Source organism: Vicugna pacos, chromosome 1 (assembly GCF_048564905.1).
Source record: "Vicugna pacos chromosome 1, VicPac4, whole genome shotgun sequence".
In the NCBI taxonomy this organism is placed as follows: domain Eukaryota; kingdom Metazoa; phylum Chordata; class Mammalia; order Artiodactyla; family Camelidae; genus Vicugna; species Vicugna pacos.
In genome coordinates, this window is record NC_132987.1 from 11,800,523 (window position 1) to 11,825,465 (window position 24,943).

At 44.8% G+C, this 24,943-nt stretch overlaps 1 protein-coding gene across 10 annotated transcripts in view; it reads left to right on the forward strand.

The window, feature by feature from the left end:
- Positions 1 to 24,943, forward strand: part of RARB (retinoic acid receptor beta) — a 699,713-nt gene that overhangs the window by 549,493 nt on the left and 125,277 nt on the right. For 9 of the 10 annotated variants that reach the window (XM_072950739.1, XM_072950689.1, XM_072950646.1 and 6 more), the window contains one exon: positions 19,489 to 19,637. In XM_072950739.1, the coding sequence (XP_072806840.1) occupies positions 19,489 to 19,637 (149 nt within the window). Of the gene's footprint in view, positions 1 to 11,465; positions 11,601 to 19,488; positions 19,638 to 24,943 lie in introns of those variants that run through there. The other variant, XM_015240153.3, reaches the window with a different exon arrangement.

Consider the following 24,943-nt stretch of genomic DNA (forward strand, 5'->3'; position numbering starts at 1 on the left):
TGGGGACTGGGTCTGATTAGATTATATTTTTTAAAAATCACTCAAATCGTTGTGACTGTTTTTGTGACTTACTGCTGTGGAACAAACTGCCCTCTAACTGAGCGGCTGGACAATTTATTATCTCATTAATCTGTGGATGGACTGGGCTCAGCTGGGCAGGTCTTCTGCCGCACGGGATGTCAGCTGAGGCGGCACCCTCCAGGGCTGGAATGGGCTGTAAGTGTCTCCGCCTTGGCACCCAGGGCTGCCATGGACGTGGGCTGTTGGCAGCGAGCTCGGCCGGGCTGGCCCCGGGTAGCTGCGGGCGCCCTGTGCTGCTCACTGGGAGGCGGGAAGAGGCTGGAGCAGAGCTGGCTGCCGTCTCTTTCACCACCTGCTGTCCGTTAAGCATCGCAGTTAAACCCACAAGAGTGACTTTTTTTTTTTTTAACTTAAATAGAGTTTAATGTGATTTTATTATATTAAAAGACTATGTTCTGGGAAGGGTCGCCAGCTTCAGTCAGGCTACCTGTCCATGGGGAAGGACAACGACCTTTTCCATCTGCCTAGCAGCCATCTCATCATCCCACCAACACCAAAGACGTTGCTGTCTCTGACAATAGGGACCAACGGAAGAGCTATTGTGGGGTTTTTAGTTAGTTTTTTGGGGGGGATGGTGGTTAAATATTTAACAAGATTCTACTCTCCTGACTCTACCTGCTTTATTATCACAAACAAGCCTGTGAGGAAGGTTCGATGAGCCTCTTTTTGCAGAAGAGGACATCGAGGCTCAGAGAAGGCGACTTTGACAGCAGGTCCACCCTGTCATCTGACAGCTGAGTGAAGAATTCCAGAAAAAATATTTATGCCCTAATAATACCAAGAAAGGACCCTGGAGTGCTTTGGCTTTGGGGGAAAGGTGGGAGAGAGGGAGGGAAAGAACTGTACCACAGAACGTCCTCTGATCACGTTATTTCTCTCATAGACGTCACAGCCTTTTAAATTGTAGGAGAAACTAGAGGCTGTGTACGCTTTGGTTTTGTTGTTTTCCATCCTGTTCGGTGTTGAAGTCTGTGCCAGTCTCATCCCTCCATGGCTCGCAGGACTCGGGGGTCAGGAGTAGCCTCGTGTTTAGTAAGGAGTCACAGGGAGGTGAGAGAAATAAGGTTTTTCTTGTTGTCTGAACACACTCAGAACCGTCCTCTGGAGGTGGGCAATGAGGGTGGTGCCTCTCAGTCAAGCAGCCCTATTGTGTCTTCCATGACTTAAAAAAAAAAAAGGAATTTTCCAAGCGATGATGAAGTGAAATTGATATTTTGGTGTTTGCCACCTATTTTTAAGTATCTGTTTAGAGGGTCTCAAACTTAGGAAGACTGTTACTCTGTAATGAAGTTTACATTAATTACAAGGATGCTAATTGACCTCCTGCATAATGCACTTATTTCAGTGATTTCAAATGCAGTTGGCTCTTTATATCTGGGGGTTCCACATCCACAGATTCAGTCGATCTCAGATGGAAAATACTCAGGGAAAAAAAAAAAAGCTCCAGAAAGTTCCAAAAAGCAAAACCTGAATTTGCTGCACAGTTAGCTGCTATTTACATCGCGTTTACATTGTATTTACAACTATTTACATGGTACTTACATTGTGTTAGGTGTCATATGTCATCTAGAGATGATTTAAAGTATATGGAGGATGCGGAGGTTAGATGCATGTACTATGCCTGTTTATATGAGAGACTTGAGTATCCACAGATTTTTGTGTCCATGGGGGGCAGGGGGAGTCTAGAACCAATGCCCTGCAGATACGAAGGGATGACTGTGTGTTTTAAGTGCTATATAGTGTTCTATATTTGGGATTTTCATATACCACGTTCTACCTGTTTCTTTTGTTTGAAATTCAATGGTTATTGAATTACAGATATTGAGGAGACAGCTGGATGAATTGAAGTGACTTCCTGTGGGTCATGTAGTAAGTTCTCAGTGGATGCTCCACTGGTTACTGTGTGCACAGTGTGGTGCCCTGGCGTGGGGCACTCTTCGTGCACCGCCTCTGCTGTGGAAGCTAGCACCCCAAGTTGCCTTCATTTTTTCATCTGTACAATGGATCCAGAATGCTTACCTTGCAAGCTTATCATACACTTAAATAAGAGAGTTTATTTAAAGTATCTAATAATGAAGACTCAGTAAATGGATTTTCTTCCAATACTTTATTGTGAAAAAAAAATTTAAATGCAGAAAAGTTGAAAGACTTTTACTGGGAATACTTGGATCCCCAACCACCGTAACGACCATTCAAGTTACCTGGTGTGTTTTCTGTGTTCTCCTCACTTCTTCCTTTTGGTGTGGTTTGTTTTGTTTTCTTGATTGGGTTCCCTTACTAACCAGTCAAGTCTTTGAGGTCAGATGTTGTATCCGTTACCTCTGGCTTCCCCGTGGTAGTAGAGCGTTAGTGTAGCTAGTGTAGTAGCTGATCAGTACCCAGTTAACCGTGGTTGAGTCAATGGAGATGGGTGTTCAAGCACATCACCCCTTAATGTCCCAGGTACCAGCACGCTCCAGTAGAACATTCTGTAAGGATGGAATCCATTTGTAGTTCTGTGTTGTCCAACACAGTGACCGCTGGTCCTGTGGGGGTATTGAGCACTTGAAATGTGGCTAATATGTCTGAGGAACTGAATTTTTTTATTCTATTTAATTTTGGTTAATTTAACTTTCAATAGCCACATGCAGCTAGTGGCTACTGTATTGGACAACACAGCTCTGTAGACCAGCTATTAATGTCTTTTCAATATTTGTTCATTCTCTTTATGTCCCTTTCCTTTGCCTTTATTCTTCTTTCCTTATTGCAGTTCAAGAGTTCTAATTATCTCTTTATGGAGACGGTAAATAGACTGCAGGAGAATGTAAACAGAATCCTGGAGGGTCGTGATTTTTAGTAATTGTTTAACTTGTTTTCCTTCTGGGTGGAACTGTTTTTCCTGCGGCTTGCCAAATACATAGGGCTTATTTTGCTAACACTTACTTTGCAGAGCTCAACCAAGATTTTCCCAGCATCCCGGTGGGTTGGACTTGAGCTCTGTTGCTTGCAGCAAGCAAATCACGGGAAAACACGATTTCTAGCCTGTGCCCCACCTGTCTGGTTTTCCGATGGACAGGGTGTCTTCTAAACTTTCACAGCTACTTTCAACTCTGCGTAAACATTTTAAACTGCAGGGAGGCAGAGAGGAGCAGGCCATTCTCCGTGGAAATCTCAGTGTGTGTTCTAGAAGATGCCATGCTTCCTCTCCCACGAGCATCTTCTGCTTTATAACCAGTGCCAGGCACACCGTAGGGCTCAGGTGTTAGGCTGAGTGTAGTTCGGTGACAGTGAACTTGAAATTCGGGAACTCTCAGGTGGTCTCTGGGTCTGTTTATTTCTATGCTTTGGGGTCACTCAAAACACCTGAAGAAAACGTCGGGGCGTGGCCAGAACTTGGGAGGCCCATGTTGCCATAGCAGCCAGCCCTTATAAACACGCTAGCTGGAAAGTTGGCCTGAAAACATGAGGTTAGGGTATTTCCTTGGGCTTCCGGCACCTGCTTTGCTATCCTTGCAACAGATTTTCTGATAGGACCTCCTGTTCACATTACCACTCCTCCCTTCCTTCCTTGGTTTGGCCCACCCCTAGAAATGGGGTTCAGAAATCAAATAGAAATAAGACCAAATCAACAAGCAAGAGAGACTTTTGAGCCAAGATTTGTTTTTTTCCGCTTAATGTTTTGAAGTTGTGACTGATTTTTATTCAAATGATACAATCACCAGCATAGTAATTAAACTTTACTCAGTGCAGATTATCTGCAGAGTATGCCAACTGTGTAAAATGAATTCCGTCACCTAATCCTCCCAGCAGCCTGAAGAGAAAGGCACTGTTACTGCTCCATTTTACAGAGGAGAGTCTCCAGGCACAGAGTGGTTCTGGCGTCCGGGCCTCTGGAGTCTGGACAGTGTGTCTGAAGTGCCCCCCGCCCCCAGGCTCAGCTTTGCGTGGTGTGGTTTTCCTTCCTTCTGCCAGCTCTGCAGAGTCGACTCGCAGTTTCTTTGCAGGGTGGGGGAAGGACGGTGGTTGGAAGCCTCAGAACCCACAGGATAATAAAAGGGTTTCCAAGTGAAAGCTGGAAACAATACATTTTTAACAAAATGGGCAGTTACTCTAATTGCTGTGCCCCTACTGTTCAATTCCTTTTTATGTCCTAATTCATTAAATTATGTGCACACACAGGCTTATTATTTACAGATGTATGCACTTTTAACTGGCTCATATGAAACAGATGTTTCGCGAAAGGTAACCGAGAGCAAGTGATCTAAACCCTCCTTTAGTGAGTATCAAGTGAATAGTCTGGCCCATTACCTGCAGGGTTTTTGCTATGATTTTGAATTGCAGTGTCCAGCGTGGGGAGGAGAATTCAGTCTGTCCCCTGGAGGAACAAATAAAAATACAACGACCCTGTAAGCAGACATCTGCATCTCAAAATAAAAGAGGGTGTGTGCAGGTGACAGGCAGGTGGTAGTCACATGTGGGCTCCGGTGGCTTGGAATGAGTTTTATAAGCAATTTGAGACAAAAAGACCGATTGCATTATGGTAGGCTTTTTTATTTTTTAAGAGCCTTACTCTATTATATATTAATCATTACAGTCTTTGAGTTCATAGCTGAGCGACTAGCATGCTCCTTTTTATCCAGAATTTCTTAGTTAATTATTTTTAGATGGAATTACTCCATTGCTCTTGTAACTGGCAGGAATGCAGGCAAAGCTTGGACAGTGAATGCAACGTCAAATTACTGTCTCCCAGCTTCTACAAGAGTCGAGGTGGGCTGTTTCCACAGGTTCTTCATGGCTCCACATAAGTCATCTTCAATTAATAGTAATGATAGAATTAATTTCAGCTCTTTATTGCAGTGTAACAGACCAACCCCAAACGTATGGCTTAAAACACAGTTTATTGTCTCACTTGGGATTGCTCACGTGGCTGCAGTCAGCTGGTACTGAGGGCGGACCAGGCTGGATGTTCACGATGGTGTCTCCATTCCCTGTCCAGCTCCTCGGCTAAGATTTGTGGAGCGGCTGGCGGCTGCCTGAGCCTCTCTCTCCACACCACCTCCTCTCGTGACATGGGATCCCTTACAGCGTGGCGGCCCCTGAGCTCCTCCCGTGACTTCCCTGGGAATGAGTGTTCCAAAGAACCCAAATGGAGACTGCGAGGCCTCTTACGACCTAGCCTCATGTGTGACATGGTGTTACTCCTGCCACATGCTTCTGATCAAAAAGAAATCACAGTAGCAGCTCAGATTCAAGGGGAAGGGCCTCCACAGCAGTGTCGCTTCCTGGGGGTGTGGGTCACTGGGCAGGCCATCTTTGGGGACCACCTGCATACTAACTGGAAATAAATACCCACCTCTTTTTCAATTCAAGGTTAACATGGCTTAATAAAAATAAACATGGCCAATCACCGTGCCAAAAGCTGGGTGGCATATGTCACAGAACAGCTATTTCAATACTTCTTCAGAATGTTGGGGAGCAATAATAATCACCCTGCAAAGCCCACCACGAGATTTATTGTTTTTGTGTTGTCAGGCGTTCTCAAACAACAGCAACAAAACACTGGAGCAACAAGATAGCTGAAATTATGTCGTTTTGTATGTTGACAGCTGGAAACCATCACAACTGATATATAAAATAGGACATCAAATATTAAGTGGCATATCAGGTTTATTGCATATATGACCATGAGAGTGCACTTTATTTTGTCTTACGGAGCTCTTAAAAAAAAATCCATGCAATGGATTAAAGGTATTACAACTCCCATATTCTGCCTGGCTCTAGGCCAGGGGGCCGGGCATGATAAATAATCCCAATAGACAGAATCTGTAGGAAGGAATTTTAAAATGTATTTATGATAGACATATTGACCTCCCTAACTAATAAAAATGTATACATGAGGTTAGTTTTGAAGGGAACGTGCAGACCTTACACAGAGTGTATATAAATACTGTATGTTCACTGTAGTGTTCACATCCTTAAAATAGTTCCCACATCTCTGTGACATGTGGCTATCATATTCATTTTCCTAGAAGTAAAGAAAAGGGTGGATTTTTCAGTACATGTGCAGTTACTCTAAGAAGGAATCGTTTTAACTTCCTTTATCTTCAAGCAAGGGTCAGGAAACCCAGCCAAATCTGGTCTGTAGCCTGTTTTTGTAAATAAACTGATTGGAACGGGCGAGGCAGATTCACTGACGTTCCTGTCCCTGACTGCTTTCCCCCAATGATGGCAGAGCTGGGTGGCTGTGACAGAGACCATGTGGCCCACGAAGCTTAAAATGTTTATTCTCTAGTCCTTTACAGAAAAAGTTTGCTGACTTGTCTTAAAACATTAAAAGTTTAGTCGGGCAGCTTAGCCTAGAAATGAGTACTATGATAATCTTTAAAAAATTTTTTTAAAGTGGTCGTTTCTTTTCATTTATTTATTTTGTGAGGAGATGTAACTAGTCTTATTTATGTATTTTTATTTTTTTAGTAGAGGTACTGGGGATTGAACACAGGACTTCGTGCATGCTAAGCACCTGCTCTACCGCTGAGCTATACCCTCCCCTGGTTTTAATAACCTTATGCCAGTTCTAGATCAAGCTGTTCCCAGCTTGACCTAGACCTTGGCCAAGTCCTTGAACTTCTCTAAACTTCAGTTTCCCCCGTGAATAATGGAGATTAAAAACAGGTAATGGTAGCAATCCCTGCCCCTGGCCACACTTTTGCCTGGAGGGAGCGAGTGAGGGCGTGTGCTGAAGGCACACCTGGCCTCACCCAGCACGTGTAATACGTGCTGTTGGCAGGTTCCACCGAATTGGCTGAAACGCCTACCGTTTATTAAATATCACATACAGGGCTTTCTGTGCAGAGTTCACCCTTTCACTCCTTTTTCAACCAGCATTTATTGAGCTCCTGCTGTGTACTTTTAGGCACTGAGTATTTAAAGGCGAGGCAGCCGGCGCCTTCCTGTGCTCAACACAAGCCCGTCAGGGCGCCTCGGGCACCATCAGATCTTCCTCCAGCTGGGGCCATTTTTTGCCGTCTGGTATTTTTAGTTGTCCGTTGGTGTGGGCCAAGAACAGTGTCTTCTAACTTCTTTTTAACCCGGCATTTAGCACTGTGCCCGGCCCGGCCAGGTGCTCAGTAAATACACGTCAGCCGTGGGATGTTGCTGGCTGATCGTCCCAGCCCTGTCCGCCCGCCCCTGCACTGGTCCATCCGCAGGTTTGCGACCCTGGGTTCCAGCAGCTATGGAAGGCTCTCAAAGGGGAGACTGCCTTGGGTGGGGGGAGTTTCAGGAAGCTGTTTCTTAGGGTTTTGTGCACAAGGATTGGGGCTGGGCCAGGAAGACCCCTGAGGAGAGGTCTGTGGTGGTCCTCTGGGTAAATGGCCAGAGGCTGGGAGGGCGGGGGCTGCTGAGTGGGCGCATGAGGAGGTGAAGCTGACACAACGTGCTCTTCTCAGACTAGCTTGTGGGGACTCTCATCAGGAGGGACAACTGTTGTGAGAAGGAAAACGGAAGTAAAGGCCAGGAAATCAAGACAGGAGACGGACATGTAGGAGGAGGAGGTGAACGGCCTTCATCAGCACAGGCACGACCCCGGATCCTGTAATGATGATAACTCTGCTCCAATCACCACTGAGCGACAGGCATAGTACCCGGCGCTTGACGGTGATTTATCATTTTGTGTTCACCATGATCCAGGGAGGGATACGCTCTCATTTCATACAAGGAGAAATGGAGACTCAGAGATGTTAAGTAACTTGCCCCAAGCCACACAGCTAGTAAGTAGGAGAGTTGGAACCCAGGCAGGCTGACTCCAGAGTTCACCCTTCAAACCACACCCTCAGCTTGTCCATAAAGATGAGAAGTTCCCTGAAGGAAAGAGTATCCAAAAAGACCCGAGCGTTGGGGCCTGCTCACAGGTAGAAGACTGGTGAGGATTTCTTTGAATTTTTTTTTTAAGTATCCTTTAGCAATTTCTTTTTTAAGAACTCAGATGAAAGCACTTTGAAACCCCTCATCCGTCTCACATCAAGAAACACTGAGAAATCACTGTTATGAAAGAAGAAAAATCAACCATGTTAGAGCGTTTCTCTAATCCGAACAATTCCATATAGAAGTTTAAGAATCTTTTAAAATAAAATATCCCGAATGTGTCCTTTGGAGCTGATGTGTTGTCATATTAATCCTCTAGAAGGTTTGGTGGGCATGCTTCTGGTTGCCCCCAACACCCTGGTCCTCCTGGAGTAGAATGATCTGGCCCCTGGTGAGGGCATCCTAAACCTGCAGGCAGGGACAGGAGACTCATTGCATGATTTCAGGAGTCATGTGCCAGATACATCCTGGTTAAGGGTGTGTAAGTGGTCCACTGGCAAGAGAGGGAGAACCAGCCAGAGGTGGGGGCCCAGAGCCCCCGTCCGCCCCCACAGCAGAGCCCCAACGCTGGCCGTGGTGCCGGCCACATTTGGCCGGAGTTACCGCTCCTGACAGCGTGGAGTCACACGCCCTTGGACCGCCGCCAGAGGCCCTTGGAACTTCGTCTGCGCCACTGCCATTCAGCTGGCCTGCCTGGCCTGCGGGGTTGGGCTCTCGGCGGGGAAGGCATGGGAGGGGTTCGTGGGCTCGGTGAGTGCCCCTGACTCCTGTGTTTGCTTCTGAGGGACTTTCCTACTTTATTGCTCTGACTGGAAAGAGAAAAGGGCTTCTTTCTTTCTTAGTTTTCCAGTTTTACTTTTGGTCCTTATGCTGGGATGACCTCGTGTTCTGTGTGACATGGTCTGTAGATCCTCAGACTTGCTGCCGGGGACTGAGAGAGTGTCATTGTCTTCTCCCAACACCTGGGTCACACTCATTCTCCTGAACTCGTGACCACTGGCGTTCAAATTCCTGCTTACCTGCGCCCCTCTGTCCTCGAGCAAGTGACCTAACCAGCCTGTGCCTCCAGTTTCTTGCCTGGAAGTATTTCTTAGATACATTACGACCAGCTATCTCTTAGGGCCATGATGGGGTCAGATGAATTAATACGTGTCAAATGCTGAGAACAGAATTCGGCTAGCCTGCAGTACTGGCTCCCTGAATGTCAAATGTCGCTGTTAATATTGCCATGTTGTTATTATTCAACTGGACTCAACAGGTGTTCCTGTCATAACAGTATTAGTCACATGAAGATACGGCTCACCCACCTGTCCCCAAACTCTCTAATAGATACTCAGATACTCTGGCTATTATTTGTGTGTATGTGTTTTTATAGAGTTCTGTAGCTTACAAAGTATAAACGCTGCAGTGTGGTAGGCACACTTGTCATCTATATTTCTCAGATTAGGAAACTGAGGCTCAGAAAGGTGAAGTGACCACTGGTAAGAGGCAGCATCGGGAACTGGGCTCCTGTCTCTGTCTCCTAGGACTGGGCAATTTCCACTTCTCCAGTGCTGCAGGAAACTTTTTTTTTTGGCTGTCCTACATTTTTGTCCTTCAGTCTCCCCATACGTAGTTCCTGTCCCCTAGATTAGGGTATTTCGACCTCAGCACAGTTTCTAATTTGGGCCAGACTGTTCATTGTTGTTGTTGGGGAGGGAAGGGGGCTGTCCTGGGCTCCGTGGGATGTTTAGTTGCATCCCTGGCGTCTACCCACTAAATGCTGGTAGCAGCTCCCAATTATGATGGCCAACATCTCTCCAGACATTGCCAAATGTCTCTAAGGGGGCAAAATCAGTGTTGGTTAAGAAACCACTGTTCGAGATTAAGGAAGGTAGAAGGGAAGTGTCGGGGGAGGGGGCGGGGGGGGGGCAGGGAGTGGTGGAGGTCCTGGGTGAAGGTCACTTATGAAACACTGTGTGCCAGGCAAGTTGCAAATGTCATCTCTGTTTGACCAACAGGAATGTTAAGATTGGCTGCATTTTTATGAAGGAGACACTAGGGCTCAGAGAAGTAAACTCTGTGGCCATTAAATTAGTAAGTGGCAGAAGAGGGGTTCAAATCCAGTTTTTTTGCAGGCTCAGGGCATTTTAGTTCTTTTTAGGAACCAAGAAAATCCACAATGAGGGTTAAATTGGTTTTAGAGTTATTTTGAGGCCGCTAATCTGAGTGTATAACTGTTTTAAAAAACCAACAAAATAAAACAAAAAATGCTTCTTTGTAGCAGACTTATAACAGAGTAAGTACTTTATTGTGAAAGAGGAGTTTGTGAAAGGCTAGGTTCTGGTATCATTGCCCTTGAACTTTCTCAGATCTCAGAAAAGTGGCAAAAAAAAATCCCCACGTGACAAAGAATAATTGTATAATTTCATCATTGTCTTTTTAAAATATCCCCCAAAGTATTCCACCCACCCCGTGTTTTTTCTGTAAGGCTGCTACCAGTATGATTTTCAAATATATTTACAGTATATAAGCAAAGAATTGTGTGTCTGAGATGATATACATTTTACTGTTCCCCGTTTTAATCCACTATGGGTGCAGGAAATTTGAACAGATAATAGAATGTCATTTATTAGTACAATAATTGCTTTTAAAAAATTATGGAAATCCTGATTGGAAGTGGAATATGAGCCTGAATCATCTGGTGTTGAGATAAACTCTGCAGGGACCTTCACATTGTGATGCAATTAGCTTCATCTCTACACGACTCCTGAGACCGGTTCCAGCGTGTGTTCAGTTAACGCACTTCCATTCCTGATGCTTCTCCCTTCAGATCATTAATAAGCAGTTAGATGTGTTGGCCTGTTAAGTGATTCTAAGGGAGAATTTATCTGCACCTGTCATAAGCTATCTTGGTATGTCCTAGAAAATAGTGATCTAAAGCATCATCTGTTAGAAACGTCACCTAGAACAACCTGTGAGATAATTTTCAACTATGTTCCTTGAAGCAAGAAAGCATATTATAAAAATGAAATGTAGGTGTTGAACGTGTCATAGTCCCTTATGAAAATACGGCAGCACTTCCCGTGGTAAAAGTCAGTCCCAGGAATAATTTCTGCTGCTGGCCCAGAGCCCAGGCAGGTGTAGCTGCCACACAGAGCGATTAGTGATCCTGGGCCTCCCGGTCCCTCTTTTTAAGGCCCGAACTATCTTGTCAAATTTAAGCATGTCTTGATTCAAATCAGTATTTGGAAAATTATAACCGGGAATTAAAAGAATGGGAGGTACACAATCCTACAGTTTTCAAACTTGCCTAAGTAAGCCCAGCCAGACCACGCTCAGTGATGTTTCTAGCAAAGGAAGTTAGGAAGAGACATGGAAGATGAGAAGTTAAACTTTTAGTGACATAGTGGGTTTTAGTGAAATAATAGTAACATATATTAAGCCATTTAAATCTCCTTTGTAAAGGCTGAGAGCAGGGTTGTGTTTACATTTCCCAATTCTAAGGTGCAGAGTTCCCCCATCCTCCCCTCCCTTGTAGTTTGGGGGAGGAGTCGTGAGTTAATGCCTCCCGGGCACATGGGTAAGTGCTCAGTAAATAGTAAATACTATTCCTTCAGCTCTTCCGGAGCAACTCTGAACTCTCTGCCAACGAAAATCCACAGCCAAAACTCCGTGGGAGAGAAGGAAGTCTTCCGGTGAGCATAAAAACACGCGCAGCCTGGACATCTTAATGTATTAAGTGCTCAACATGGTGGAGTACTTAGCGAGGACCTGTGCAGAGGGGAAGCGGACAGAGTTCCGGAGCCAAATTGATTCAGCAGCTTGGGGTTCTGGGGAGTTTAGGACAGTAACAAGACATTTTTGCGTCAGGGTGCCTCCTGCGTTGTTAGGGTGCCTGGGAATTATCTGGGGATTTTGTTAAGATGGCTGTTTTGATTCGGCAGGCGTTTCTGGGGTGAAGCTGAGAATCTGCGTGGTGACGGGTTCCCAGGTGGTGCTGATGCAGAGAGCCGGGGACCACACTTTGGAAAGCAAGTCTTTCTTTAAGGACTTAAAAATCAAAGTCTTCCCCAGCCCTTCTTTTGTCCCCTGCCTGTGCTCAGCACCTGTTGCATGTGTGGTCAGAATAGCAGGGATTCTCATAACCCAGCCCCAGCCCTCGGCCAGGATCCCGGGTGACCCGGGCAAACACACACTCCTTCAGGGTCACGGGCAGGTTACTGAGTCAAGACTGCCAGAGCCCGCCATGGTGTTTTCCTTCCCTCCCCTCCCCCAAACCCGGGACTAATCTTGGAGCTGCTTAGCAATAACAAAGCCAGGAGCGGAGTGAGGCAAGACAATTTCAAAGCAGAGTTTTTCTTCTTCGGCAATTACCTAATTTCAAAATGCGATTCACAGATTTGCAAAATCTCTTGTGCGTGAAAACAAACCGCCCCTCCTGAAAGATGATTAAAAGCAGCACCCCCCTAACCAGAGGCGACCGGAAAATTAAATGAGCGGCAGTATGGAGGTTGCCCGCCCCCCACTCCCACGTTTGGAGGCATGTAAATTGTATTTTAATAAAACGTCCACGCTCGCGCGCGCACGCATGCGCACACACACGCAGCGGAGAATCTGGTTCTAATTACTTGTACTTTGGTTGAACTTTGGCGTTTCCTTTGACTTTCTCCCTAATGTATGTGAGCTGTGGGCCTTACGATCCTGCAGAGAATCCACAGTAAAAGGGGGGGGGGGGGAGTCCAGACCAGCCTTCCTCGGTGCCAACAAAAATGAAACCCAACTGAATGTTTTGATCAAATGCAACACTTTGCCTATTCTCCCTTAATTAGCTGAAATTACTCCCTCCCACCGGGTCCCGAAGCTCAGGGCTCAAAATTCCCCTGGGGCCCTGCAGGAAATGCCTTTTGCTTTACAACTCCTTTTTCTTTTAAGGCTCAGCTGCCCAGAGAGTGCATTAAAATACTGTCTTAATCGTCGAAGGTTCTAGTAAAAAGGCAGGGCTTTCATAATGCAGGATGCCTGCCTGCCCGCCTCTAATCAGACCCAACATAAAATCCTGAAGTCTGTCAACATGGCTTAGCCAGCAGTAAATTAGTTCTCACAAAGGAAAAAAAATAGTATACTGAGACTTCTCTTAAAAATGTTATCTGCTACTTAATCTAACCTTAAGAAAAATGCCAAGCATGTTAGGAATTGTGAAGGGAGCTATTGTTAGAGACTTTCTGTGTGTGTAAATGACACTCAGGTGTGTTGTAATAACAAGGACATTTATACTGTGTTTTCTCAGGTGAGTTAAATTCCTAAGTGCCAAGTCCTCTTAACAGGCAACAGCATTCTTCCCACCCACCCCCTCTTTTATTTTGGGAGTGAATTAACCCCCAGAGTTGTGGCAGTGTTTAAGAAAGCTGTGTCACTTGGGAGCGCTGGTATTCTGCTTTTGGGCCATCTCAGTCAGTGGAGATTTCATTTTGTTTGTTTTTGTTATGATTGCAAACAACCTCCCAGTTTGGAGTCCTTCAGAGCAGGGCTTCTCAAAGTGCCAGCTGCAGCCGGGGCCAGGGCTTCAGTGGCCTACTGCCAGTCCTCCAGGAGACAGGGCAGCAATGAGAGCAAATGTTTAGAAACTTTCACAGCAGTTTGATAAAGTAATTTTAGATCAAATTACTACCCACTCCCCCCACCCCCGTTAAGTTATAGCTTGTGTTTTGGGCATCTTTTTAATTCCTTTTTTCTGGAGATTCATTTTGTATGTTTGTTTTCCTAGGGATTTGTTTTTTTATTGATCTTATCAGTCCATGAGGGGGGTCAAAAAAAAAGAAATGGTCCTTTACCATAGATAGTATGAAAATCACTAATTTAAAGCAAATGCCTTCTTCCCTGCCTCTATAATTCTGCTGCTGGTTGCTGGTCTGGACCACACTTTGAGGAATATTAGTTTAAAGGCAAAGAAGATTTGTAATGAATTTTTCTATTAGGAATTTTTCTATTTTTCTATTTCTATTAGGATTCTAGCTTTCTCTGCCCTAGTGACAGCCACCTCTGTGTTGTGGGAATGGAGAGGTTTAAAATATGGTCTAGAAGCTTCCTTCAGGGCAATTTTGGATCGGCTGTCTCCTTTGGCAAGTGGGCAGCCCAGAGAAGCCCCCTCAGCACCTCTGGTGCTGACTCTGCTCTGGGCAGAGACCCACGGAGCCAAACATCCATCTCGCCTGAGCAACAGAAGTTCTTGCCTTGGCCATTCCCTGACGAAGCGAGGCAGCCCATCTGGTTAGCAGTTTGGATGCCACATTGAGGCTGCTGCTTGTTGGGGATGCAGTCACCAAACAGAACTGAATAAGACAATAAGTAAGCAAGGAAATAAATAAGAGCAGGAGGCAAAAAGCAGATCCAAATTATTCCTCAAAGACTGCTTCCCCAAACTGAAATCACAACAGAATGGCTGGCGTGCAGTTGTTTTATTGAATGACACAAGCCTCTTTTCCCCCCGGGGAAGTCTAAAAACTGCTTTTTTGGCCTGCCTGAGATCGCTGAATGAGCTAATACAGGACATGTTGTCTGCTGAGCCTGCAGAGTTTTCGAGCAAAAATTTTATCATTCCACGAACTGATTGTGCTCGCCTGGAATAAGGAACAAAATGTTGGAGGCCTCTCAAGGGCATTTGATGAATCTAACTCTAATTTAAAGGGACTAATAGATTATTGATTTAAGCAGGATGACAGTGAACCGATCAATGGTCCAGCCCTCTGTAGCTATCTTAAATACCAAAAACGACTAGATGAAGGGGAGCCATCAGCCGTCGTCTGTCCCCTCGCTTGTTTCCCACTCTCTTTATGGGGGTGGGGGTGGGGGCCAGGGAAGAGGAGCACCGATAAACTTGGCCAAAGCATGTTTTTGGTACATTACCAGGAAGGCCAGTGATTGCACTGAAACTCGAATCTGCTTTTCTATTGATGCCATATCCTGGTTGTAATTCTATAATTTGCGTTGGCACGTTTGCTTAAGGGCTCGCTTTGGCAATCTGACTGTACCACTGAGATTTTTCTTTTTTGCTTTGCCTTGTTCTCAGCGTCAGAGGCCACACGGAGGAAATGCAGGACCATAGCGGATCAGTTTTGAGGGGATATTTGAATATGTATAGTTAAATAGTTATTTCTTGAGCACCAATGGGAAAATTTTCTCGAAGATGATTATTTCCTGCTGTATATATGTCTTTTCTATTCATGTTTGTGTGAGTCACATGTGTGGCATTGGTAGAGATCACATGACAAACCACAATAGACAGAAACAATTCAACCTTCAAAACACAGCCTGGCCACCTCCTCTGGGAAGCCTCCCTTGATTTCTCTGAGCCGAGTAAGACTTATAGCCCTCTCTGTCATTATGTCACATCAGTGGCTCCCAAACTCCTATAATTTGGAGTCATCTGGGAATTTTTTTTTTTCAAACACTGATACCTGGCTCTCCCACTCCCAGGCATTCTACATTATAGGTCTGAGATACTACTTGGGCTTTTTAGGATGTTTGAAAAACTCCCCAGGTAGTTCTAATACACAGCCAGGTTTGAGAACCACTGTATTATATTCTAATTGTTGGTTTACTCTCTTGTTAGGCCCAACTTGTCAAGGCTAAGGGATTGTACCATGTACCATCCATAGCCTATAACACACGCTTGGCATGTTATAGTCACTCAGGGAGTGAAATGATTGAACGCAGGAACATGCGCTGTACAAATATGGGCAAGTTCATAGCACCGCTGGTGAAATCACCACAGCCTTAATAAAAGTCCAGAGCCCTTGCTATTGATTGCTTACAATAGAACATTTTCATTCATGCAGCTGTTCAGGAAGAGTCTCCTGATTCATTCCTTTGCTATAAGTGACTCTTATCCACAGAGAAAGGCTTTTACCAACCGTTATAAAATGTTTCCGGATTTTCGAGGTCTCCGCACGTTCGTGTGCTTTGCCCGAGTTGCTCAGGTTTACATTGCCTGCCGTTCTGTTTCCTCTCTTTGGGAGGGGGCGATGCCGGGCCCCCTCAGTACGTGTATTAGAAGTGGCATATTTATGGAAATTACCACCCACTTTTGAAATTCAGGGCATACCTCTGACAGCTGAATCCAGCCCTAACAGAATTCTATTTACAACTTTCCTAGACAAGCCAGATTAGCTGTTCTACGTGGACGAGTGGAACATCAAAACACACTCTCCCCACATCGCGCCCAACAGGGAGTGATCCTCCCACTGGCATCACGGCTCGCTCACTTGGGGCACACAAATAAAACCGATCAGAAAGCTCTGGGAGGCATTTCAGGAAGGACTCACCTACGTTGATATTAGGGACAATATACATTGACACAGCCTTTCTAGAAGTAACAAAATATTCTTAAATAACCATACATTCTGCACTAATCATTCCACTCTCAGAAGTGAAATAGTCAGAGATATGCTGAGAATAGCCAAAAAGATATTCATCATAATGGAATTTTTTGCAGGAAAAATATTTATCGACATAGAAACAAACTCATGACATAGTAAGTGGAACACAGTCCCCAACAGAACCTACAGTACAATTCCACTTTGTTAAACAAACTCCCAACATTTCCATGCATAGTAAAATGTTCTGAAGGTTAGATGCCAAGACAATAAAACAGTAGTTTTCTCTGAGTGAAAGGATTGCGGGTGATTCTGCGTGTGTCTGTTTTCTTAAGTTTTTAACAAAGAACGATGTAATATTTAGTACTGTTTTCTTATTGGTGCCATTATTACTCATTTGCTTTCAAGGAAGCTGATTGGTGTAGTGTGAGAAATGCTTTTGCACTGTAGCTTGATAGCTGAGCTGATAAGCTTTCATGGCGTCTTGGATGTCAACCTTCCTAGGCAACACTTGCCACAACTGTGCCAAGCTAACCCAAAAAGACTGTACCAGATTCATCTGTTAGACCTGCACTGTTCTAATGAATTCATTCCAAGATTCTTCTGAATTATGAAAACACTATAATTATAGTTGATTCTGTTCCAAAGGGATAATGAATTACTTTTAAAGGGAGCAAATGAGTATATGAAAGCCATTTGATTCCTAATTTCACCATTTAAAAACTGAGAGGGGCACTTAGTGCTCGGAATGAAGATGAATAAGGAAAAGAGAAAAAAATTCATGTATTAATTTCAACAAATAATTATCAGTTACCCACCTACTATGTGCCAGGACCTCTTCTAGGCCTGGAACACAGTCATAAATAATCATGTAAGTTCCTTGGAGTCACAAGACCCATACTTGGGGGGAAGCACAGGAGGAATGTAAAATTGTAAACAAGCAAACTTTCTAAATTTTTACACTAGTTGGGGTACTATAGAAAAATAAAAATAAAAATAAAATAAGGAGCTATAGTGACCAGGAGTGGGAAGGGGCATTTTATTTAGAAAAATCATCTCTGAGGAGGTGATACCTGCTGTAAGATCTAAGAGAGAAAAGGAACCAGACATGTGAAGGTCTGAGAATTTCCAAGTGGGGGGAAACGGTTAGTGTGGTACCCTGAAGTTGGTATGCAAGCTTGCCTATTCAAGAAGTGGAACAGAAATCAAGTGTTTACAAGTCAGTGAACACATGCACCCCCATGTTCACAGCAGCACTATATACAACAGCATGGAAACAGCCCAAATGTCCATCGATAGATGACTGGATAAGAAAGCTGTGGTATATTTATACAATGAAATACTACTCAGCCATAAAAAAGGATAAAATAATGCCATTTGCAGCAACATGGATGGACCTGGAGATCATCATTCTAAGTGAAGTAAGCCAGAAGGAGAAAGACAAATACCATATGATATCACACATATGTGAAACCTAAAAAAAATGACACAGGTGAATTTATTCACAAAACAGAAACAGACTCACAAACATAGAGAACAAACTTATGGTTACTAGTGGGTAAAGGGGGTGAGAAGGGATAAACTGGGAATTTGAAAATTGTACCTCTTGGAGAGTGATGGAAATGGTAGCTATCTTGATGGTGGTGGTGGTTTCATGGGTACATACACATCTATCAGAATTCATCAAATTGTACATTTGGAATATGTGTAGTTCAGTGTACAGGAACAATAACCACAATAAAGGTGTTTTTAAAAAGTCAATGAACAAGGAGAATCACTGAATTCAGTGATGTTACTGAAGGGCCGTATCATGAAGAGCCTTGTTAAACAGCAAAGAGTTTGGCTTTGACCTAACTGGTGACCTGCTGGGCTTTGGGCAGGTGAAGGAGAGGGATTGCTCTTAACTTTGGAGCAGTGATCTGACTGTGTGTCTGCAGAGTGGACCCCAGGGCAGAAGAACAGGCAGGGAGACCAGTGGAGAGTCTTCTCGGGAGCGCAGGTTGGGGCTGACGGGGGACTGCTAGGCAGCATTGTGAGACGTGGATGGATTAACGGCGTGTTCAGGGGGTAAGTTGGAGTTGCCTTGATTTGCTGACAGTTTGGCTGTAGGGCAGTCCAGCCGGTAAAACATCTAACCTGGGAGGTTATGAACAGTGGAACAACTAGAAGTTTTATCCTCTGGGAAATACACTGAATCCTGTAAAGTGACTGGGAGCTTGGAGATTTGAGGACATCATCTGACCACTTTCAGTCACTCCCTTCCCTGCTTCCATCGCAGTCTATGAGCAGTTTTGCCTGTACTAGGAATAGGACTAGGTCTTGCTTTGACTTTGAGCAGAAATCCGGAGAGTAGGGGTGGGAGATTACTCAGGTCCTAAGTTCTAAATTCCTATTTCCCATGGGATTGGGTTGGTTAAATAATGAGACGGAGGAGGAGTTGTGCATTTGTAAATCTAGAGTAAAGGGCAGGTCAGTCTGCGCTGTTGTTAGCGGGACCCACTGCTTCTCAAACATTCATTGTACGTTCAGTCACCTGGCGGTTTTGTTACGATGCAGCTCTGATTCCCTGGGCTTGAGCTGGGGCCACATACCACCTTTTCTGATAAGCTGTGACATGACGATGATGCTGCTGGTCTGAGGAGACTCTGAGTCGCAGACATCCACCAACACAGACTCGATGAAGCTCAGCTCTGGCCGTGGACTCACTTCCCTCCCCGTGTCCTTGTGGAATGGCTGCTTTGGGCATTTTCTTCATTTCCTAAAGAAACAGAATTGGTTAAGTGAGAAACAGGGTTGCACAGGTCATTTCCAAGGCTCTGAGTCAGAAGCCAGGGGAAGTTAGTAGAAGGATTCTGAGGGGTGCAGTGTGAACCTCCATCTCTACCAATGCCCTGCAGATCTCAGACAGGTCACTGCCCCCCTCTGGCTTTCTGTTTCTTTTGAGGGCAAAGTGGTGACAGAATCCCCTCCCTCACGGTGCCATGGTGCCCTGTGAATAGGAGAGGCGTATGACGCTGCTTTGTAAGTTGGGAAGTACCACGTCAGTGTCAGGATGCCCACTGCCGTGCCTACAGTGACAGCCGCTTTTGTGGGTGCATCCTCGCTATGTTATTGCTGAATGGAGGGCAGAGTCTAGGAACTCACTGGTGAAGAAGAAATGAACTGAAATGCATTTTCTCTCTTTTTCTCCTCCTCCCCACCTGCCCTGTAGCGATTGAAACACAGAGCACCAGCTCAGAGGAACTGGTCCCCAGCCCTCCGTCTCCACTTCCTCCTCCTCGCGTGTACAAACCCTGCTTCGTCTGCCAGGACAAGTCGTCCGGGTACCACTATGGGGTCAGCGCCTGCGAGGGGTGTAAGGTGAGTGCCCATCTCTGCGCCCAGGTTGCTCTGTTGTCCACGTGCTCCGTGGACGTGACCTGCCCAGCTCCAGGACTCGGCTGCTTTGACATCTGTAACGTCACCTCCGATCATTCTGGTGGGCTGGGCTGTGTTTGTTGGTTTCATTTCTTCCTTATATCTCATTAGTTAAAAATTCAGAAACTTCAGCAAATGACTGATGGCCGCCAAATGTTCTGGGGCCCTTCGAAGAGTTCTTTTCAGGTAACAAGAGCCTTTTGAAGGAGTCCTTAAAGCATCATCTTGTTTCTCTTTGGAACATGCCATCTGGTGTCTTTGTAGTTTTATTTTATTTTTAAATATGACTGACAGTCCCCTGAATCAACTTGCAGAGAATCCAAGGTTGAAATGGGGATTTATCTTCTGGCTGTTTCCTCAGCCCTGTGGCCTTTGAATTACAGTTTGATTTTCAGCCTGTAGGGACTTGCTACTGTGTGTGTCATAAATTCAGGGGAGCTGGATTTAAAATTCCAGCCTACAGAGAAGTGGAGGCTGAACATGTGTCAGAGAGGATATGGCTGCTTTGAATCAAACTAGACAATCGTAATTGAGGCCAACAGGCTTAATTGAGTGAAAGAGCTTCTTATTTTTTTTAAGGAGAGGAAAGAAACAAAGAGTGACTTCATAGGCAAATCCAACCCGTCCATAGCCAGTCTCTCAAAGGCTCTGCGGCTGTCCTGAGCCAGCCCTTCCCTAGACACACAGCTTCTTTCTCTTTCCGCCGATGGCAGTTAAGGTGTGTCGTTCATGCACCCAAATTGCGTGATGTGTTGACCATTATAAACATGTTGGAATCACAGTACAGGTGCCCCCTGCCCAGGTGCTCCGAAGCATTTTGTGTTTGGCTTGTCGGAGTCAGTACTTGCTGTTAACTTGTGTGTATGGGGGAGTCAGGCTCTATTCTGTGACACACCAGCCTAAAACGGAATGGCTTGAAACGGCAGCCTTTCATTTGGCTCATGACTCATGGGCCAGCATGTTAGGCCAGGTTCCTCTGTGGGGGTTCGTGTGGTCCTGGCCCCACGTGGATGGGGTCACCTGCAGGGTGGCAGGCTGGCTTTGCTTCTGAGGTGCTGCCCATTGGTGGGGGACCCTCAGCAGCTCCCATGCCTGTTGGGCTGGCCCCGGTGATTCACACAGGCAGGGTTCCAGAAGAGAGAACCGGGCTCGGGAGGAGGCACCGTCTCTTCTGACACAGTCTGGTGGCCAAAGCAAGTCAGAAGGCCACTCCATACTCAAGAAGTAGCTATATAAACTCACCTTCTTAACACAGGAGCCGCAAAGTCACATGATAAGGGGCGGGACAGCAGGGGAAGGACAGCTGGGGTCATTTTTGGACCCAGTCTGCCACACTGCATGTCTGATTGCCTGGGGACACAAAGTGGATCAGGACCCTAGCTCACGCGGTGCCTCACACACAGCCTGCGTGTCCTGAGTGCTTAAAGATGCGGTTTGAACAAATGCCTAAGTGTCACTTAGCCCCCTGAAGAAATGTATGTGGATTTTTCTTCCTTTTCAAATCAGTCGACTGAACATTATGATTTTACAGGGTGAGGCCAGTTTGGGGAAATTCATTACAGCCTTAGGAACATGTCTTCCTCTGGGATTGTGTTGGTTTGAAAGGAATGCCCCTTCCTCTGGTAGCTTCAGATATGGTGGTCAAGGAAGTTAACCCAGCAACCAGTTGGCAACTGGATAAAAAGCAAAACATCTGTGCCTCTAATTAATGCTTTATTATTGGTAACCCCTAGCTGAACCTACTTAAATTTATCCTGAGATTTGGGAAGGGTTCAGCAGAATACCAGTTCACTTTGTCCATTTGTTGTGCAATATGTAAATAAATCATTTTCTAGCACTCATTTAAAAGTTACATGAAAGGACACGCCTTTATTTCAAAAAGCTCCAAGTCATCTCACGTCCAGAAACCTTAATGAGGTGTGCTCTAACTCAGTGTACCTGCTCCCTTTGTGTCTGGGAAAGGAAATTATCTAGCGTGTCTTCTCCTGCCGGATCCCAAGCCCCACATATTGAGCTGTTTCACAATCTGTACAGTACAAACTGTTTTAATAAGCTCTTAGTCAGCTAATTCCCTGACCTCTTGTTTTAATTTGAGATTCTGACTCTTTTTAGGAAAAACCCCAACAAAAACAAAACCTGTACCAGCAGAAGCAACTGTGATGAACTTGGGAAAGCTGTTCAGAGTCCTGTCGTGATGTATCTTTTTAATAGAACTATAAGCCCAGTAAGGTCAGATGAGCTTGCCAGCCAGCTGTCCAGCTTGAGAGTTTTTGAATTGTAGATGGGTCTCTGAAAATGTGGACTGCTTTTCCTCCTGGTTGTTGAGAAAGACTAGCCTGCATTTTGGCTTGCTGGGAACATGCAGTGACAAAATTCACCGAACTTAAAAAACATGAGAAGGCAAAAGTATAATGTGACAGCCAAAGGAAAAATATATAACTGAGAAAAATTAAATATAACTTTTGCTATCATTTAAAAAATTACCAATTCAATGCAGAATTTATTGTATAAGAAATAGAATTTTAAAATAACCATAGTTCTAGCCTGGGAGAAAACCCCCGTTAAACCTATTTTTCTGTTAGTAGGTGCATATTGTTATTTTGGTTGGTTTTTTTTTAACAAGAATAGAATTTTATGTTGCATACTGGCTTTAACTTTCTTTTTAAATTTAACAATCTTTCATGACCAAAGTTTAAACAACTGCATAGTTTTTAGGGCTATACCGTTAAGGTAGTAGTTTATGGTTATATCACAATTTATTTAATAAATCCCCTATTGTACAATGAAGATGTTTCCAGTGTTTCTCTACGATAAATAATGCTTTAATAAATAGCCTTTATGTATTTCTCTGATAATTTACTTAGGATAAGTTAGTAGAAGCAGAATTTCTAGGTCAACATCTTTACACATTTTTTAGGCTTAAACAAATTGCCAAAATGCCCTCTAAAAGAAGTGTATAAATTTAAGCTCTGTTAGTCTGTAAAAAGTTAATATTATTGAAGACTATTAGGAATCTGTCCCTTGTGATAATAAAGTAATGAATCAAGAAACAACTTCTGTTCCTACTGTATAGCATGGGGAACTATGTCCAATATCTTGTAATAAGCTTTAATGAAAAATAAAAGAAAACAAATAAATGTATGTATGTACATGACTGGGACATTGTGCTGTGCACCAGAAATTGACACATAGTAACTGACAGTACTTCAGTGAAAGAAAGAAAGAAAGGAAGGAAGGAAGGAAGGAAGGGAGGGAGGGAAGGAAGGAAAGGATGAACGAACGAACGAACTTCTCTTTGGAAATTCTGTGTATCTTTAATTTGGCTGTTAAGATGAGCCCCATGCATGATACGATTTGGGGCTACCAGCAGATCCACCACGAGCCCCCGGTTGACCTATAAGGGCTGGCCCATCTTTTGGCTGGAGATCAAAGGTCACTACTCTGGGCTAGGAGCCCCCGCTCTAAAGTGGGATTCTCAAACTGAACCCAATTTTTATCTTTAAGAGGTAATATCAACAGTGGCTTCTGCCTGTGGTGACCAGAATGACCTTAGTGACTATTGTTTGGGGAAGAGGACGTTCTGTCTCCCTAGGGACCAGGTGGCAGTATCAGCCTGAGAATCTAATGAATGGATTGTGGTCTGCCTCTGGGAATGGCCACTGGCTGCCGTGTTGACACAGCCTCACCATGGCGACATGACCAGTGTATAGACCAGAGGGATGTCCTGTTTGGGGGGCTTCCAGCTAAGCAGTGGCACATTTTTACAGGGGACAAAGAATACAGAAAATGAACATGTGGTGTAGTTAGCCAAGAAGGCTTAACAATACAAAGTAATAAAGCTGATTTTCAGGAGTTTTTAAGAAACAGTCTTGTTGCTCATAGCTAGAATTCATGCATCGTTTTGTACATTTCCGTTTTCATAGCTTTCAAAGGGGACCTGGAGTGAGAATATCAGGGTTTGAACCCTCGCTAGGCCACTTGCTAGCTTTGTGACCTTGAACAAGCAGTTTCAGTTCTCTGTGTCTCTCTTTTTTCAGTTAGAGAAATGGAGATAATAATACCACCTACCCCATAATATTGTGAGGATAAAATGAGTTACTATAAAGCACATGCCTGGCACATGGTACGTGATATATATGTTTAGTTATTGTTTGTTTTGTCGTTGACTTATTAAAATGACTTTTGCATACAGTGATGTAACATGTTATAATCTTAGTACTCTTTCTTGTAATCTTCTTTCAGCAATTCCCTATTCCTTCATGCCAAAATAAACACTGCCTCTCTCTTTCAAGACTCAGGTTAAGACCCAGCCACTCGATGGAATCTCTCCTGATTACCCTAGTACAGGAATTGGCAAATTGATTGTGTCAAGAGCCAGACAGTAAATATTTTAGGCTTCAAAGGCCATATGGCATCTGTTACAACTACTCTGCCACTGTAGCATGAAAGGAGCCATAGACAATACGCAAATGAATGAGCATGGATATGTTCCAATAAAACTTTACTTAGAAAGATAGGCAGTGTGGGCCATATATGGCCCTTGGGTCTAGTTTCCTGACCTCTGCTAAAGTATATGGTGATATGTTCTGTCCTACAGTGTCTAAAACTCAGAAGCTTTGGCCCAAAGTGTTCACACCAAAGGTGTCAGCAGCTGTTTCTGGTGGACTGTGGGCCTGGGACGGCTGCCCCCGTCCCTGCCCGCCTCCTGTCCCTGCCTTCCCGGGCTCCATGGCAACAGCTTCAGGACCTCTCGCCTGTCTGTTGTCCCTCCACCTCTCGTTCCTGCTCAGCTCCCACCTCATCATCCAAAACCAGAGATTAGCAGTGTCCTTATAAGTGAGCTGCTCCCAGAAACACCTGACATCTTACTGTGGAGAGGTTTGTGGGACGTGTTTCATGATTTTCTGTATCAGGTAGCTTTTGCTGCCTAACGAGTAACCATAGTGCTTGTTGGCTTAAGACCAGAGACATGTATCATCTGTTATGGTTCTGTGCAGATCTTCTTATCTGGGCTGGCTTGGCTTGGGCCAGGTGGGCCCAGGATGGCCCCGCGCACATGACCCGGGCCTCGGCAGCATGACCGGTTTCTCTTCCCACACTGCCACTCCTCACCTGGGAGCCTCTCTCCCCTGCACTTGTTCACGTGGTGGTGGATGGGTTCCCGTCAGTAAGACAGGACAAGCACTGGTGTGCGAACCTCTGTTTGCATCACACTTGCCCCATTGGCCAAACAAGTTGCAGGGTCAAGC